The sequence below is a fragment of the Lactuca saligna genome, chromosome 7, assembly GCF_052625555.1.
Source record: "Lactuca saligna cultivar CGN05327 chromosome 7, ASM5262555v1, whole genome shotgun sequence".
In the NCBI taxonomy this organism is placed as follows: Eukaryota; Viridiplantae; Streptophyta; class Magnoliopsida; order Asterales; family Asteraceae; genus Lactuca; species Lactuca saligna.
Window position 1 is genome coordinate 62,459,380 of NC_136423.1, and position 2,172 is coordinate 62,461,551.

At 32.7% G+C, this 2,172-nt stretch overlaps 1 protein-coding gene across 1 annotated transcript; it reads right to left on the minus strand.

Annotated features, from left to right (window-relative positions):
* Window positions 1-805: 805 nt before the first annotated feature.
* Window positions 806-1,359, minus strand: LOC145006520 (histone H4). Its single transcript, XM_078965602.1, has one exon. The coding sequence runs from the start codon at window positions 1,281-1,283 to the stop codon at window positions 972-974; it is 312 nt and encodes a 103-aa protein (XP_078821728.1). The 5' UTR covers window positions 1,284-1,359; the 3' UTR covers window positions 806-971.
* Between the last annotated feature and the right edge of the window lie 813 nt (window positions 1,360-2,172).

The window sequence follows — 2,172 nt, forward strand, 5'->3', positions numbered from 1 at the left end:
TTCACCATTCCATTTTACCACTGTTTGGAATTGTAGGGTGTGGCGCCTTTTTGGTGCCAGAAGCTTCAAGGTTCTTCCAAAATTCATCCACCATTCATCCGTATTTATTAAGACCCGGTGTTTATCTGACTTCAAAATTGCAGGTCGAAGAGTTTCCAAATTACGAAGAGTTATCCAATAACATACTGGGCTTTTATATGTATATAGCTTATATGATTTGCCAGAAGAAAAAAAATTGCGAAGAACCAGTAAACGTGGTTATCGTTGGTACGATTGCCAGACATTATTTTACCTTTTCGCTGACAAACAGAATGATTAATAACATAATTAATCGAGTTGATTTCCTCTAAAATACTTATTTAACAACTACTTTGATCTTAGATCTTTGCTTGTTTTTTTATAAATTTTCCAATGTTCCACAAAAATATAAAGTCTGGTATAATGAAAGTAGCTCAACCAACAACATTGATATGGATATTGACAGCATACTTATTTGAATGTCTATGAAATGTTTTCGTATAGCATTTAGTATGCAAAGAAATTCAATGTAGTAAGTAATAGCTAAACCATTTGGGGTTCAAACGAGAGCGAAAGAGATTTTCACGATTTATTAAAAACATAGTGCATTGAAAACCCATCGTCTATTCACAAATTACAATTCAAATTTACCTAAATTTATTCACAAAATCCAATCTAAATCAGCACACATAAGACAAGATCATGAAAGATTTTATAACAAATGAAAAAAATAAGCTGTCGACCAGAATTTTGAATTTAAGATGGAAAATGATGTGAATCTATAAACTAAATACGAAAATAAGCTAAGATCTTGATTAATATTGAATCGATGAAGCTTCGATAGCAATGAATATCATACATAACTGAGCATCAACAAGGTGAACTGAAATCTAAACACTAGAGATCTAAATCGGTACATAAAAGGCAACAAATACCTAAACCAAATAAAAACCCTAACCACCGAAACCGTAAAGGGTACGTCCCTGGCGTTTCAAGGCATAGACGACATCCATGGCGGTGACAGTCTTCCTGCGAGCATGCTCAGTGTAGGTAACAGCATCACGGATGACGTTTTCTAGAAAGATCTTGAGAACACCACGAGTTTCTTCGTAGATCAGACCGCTGATACGCTTAACGCCGCCACGTCTGGCCAAACGCCGGATCGCCGGTTTGGTAATTCCCTGGATGTTGTCACGAAGAACCTTCCGATGACGCTTTGCTCCTCCCTTTCCTAGCCCCTTTCCTCCCTTGCCTCTTCCAGACATGTCTGTAAATCTCTCTGTAGGAATGGAATTGAAAAGTTTTGAATTTGAGATGTACTGATGATTTTTGATTTGACCCGGGTGTTATATATATAGTTGAGGAGAGATTTTTGTGTTTTTGTAGAGTGTATTTTCAGCCGTCAGATTGGGGAAGATTGAGGGCTGAGATCCACACGCTGGCGATCCGCATGGAGGAAAATAGAGTATTTCCATTGGCTAGTTAGTGAATCGATGGATCGTCGGCTTTGAGAGACACGTCTAATAAGTTTTGGGCCTTAATCATTGGATTAAAAAACAATAATAATCGTTTTCTAAAAAGTACTTGTTTTTTAAGTTTGTATTGAAAAAACAGATATAAGTAAGTAAATAACATAGAAAATAAAACTTTGATAAGAGTATATAATTTATTTCCGGATTTGAAAGAAATAACAATAATATGTTAGATTTTTATAACTTTTTATCAATACTTTTTTGCTTTTAGTCAAAATAATTCATCAAATTTTATTTTTTTATTTCACACCGTTAAACTTGTTAAATAGTTTAAAAAACACGATTATTAAATGTAGATGCATATTTATTCAGTATTATAGGGGGGGAAATATGGTATGAAAAAATGTCTCAAAGTAATAAAAAAAAATTAAGTATTAAACTTGTATTAAAAATCACAATTTTCGACTTTTTCTATTAAACTTTTTTTATTAAGTTAACTATTCTAAAATCTATAGACTCCTTCAATAAATCCATCTAAGAATCATTTCGGAATTTCTTTTCTGTTTAATGTCTATTTGATATGAAATTTGTTTTCGTAAAATCTGTAGTTGATCGATAATTTAAACATAGTTTCTTTTCATTTCTAAAATGTTATGTCGATTTTAATCATGTTTTAGAACGT

Coding starts and splice junctions, on each gene's coding strand:
- LOC145006520 (XM_078965602.1), bottom strand. CDS start 1,283: ATGTCTGGAAGAGGCAAGGGAGGAAAGGGGCTAGGAAAGGGAGGAGCA.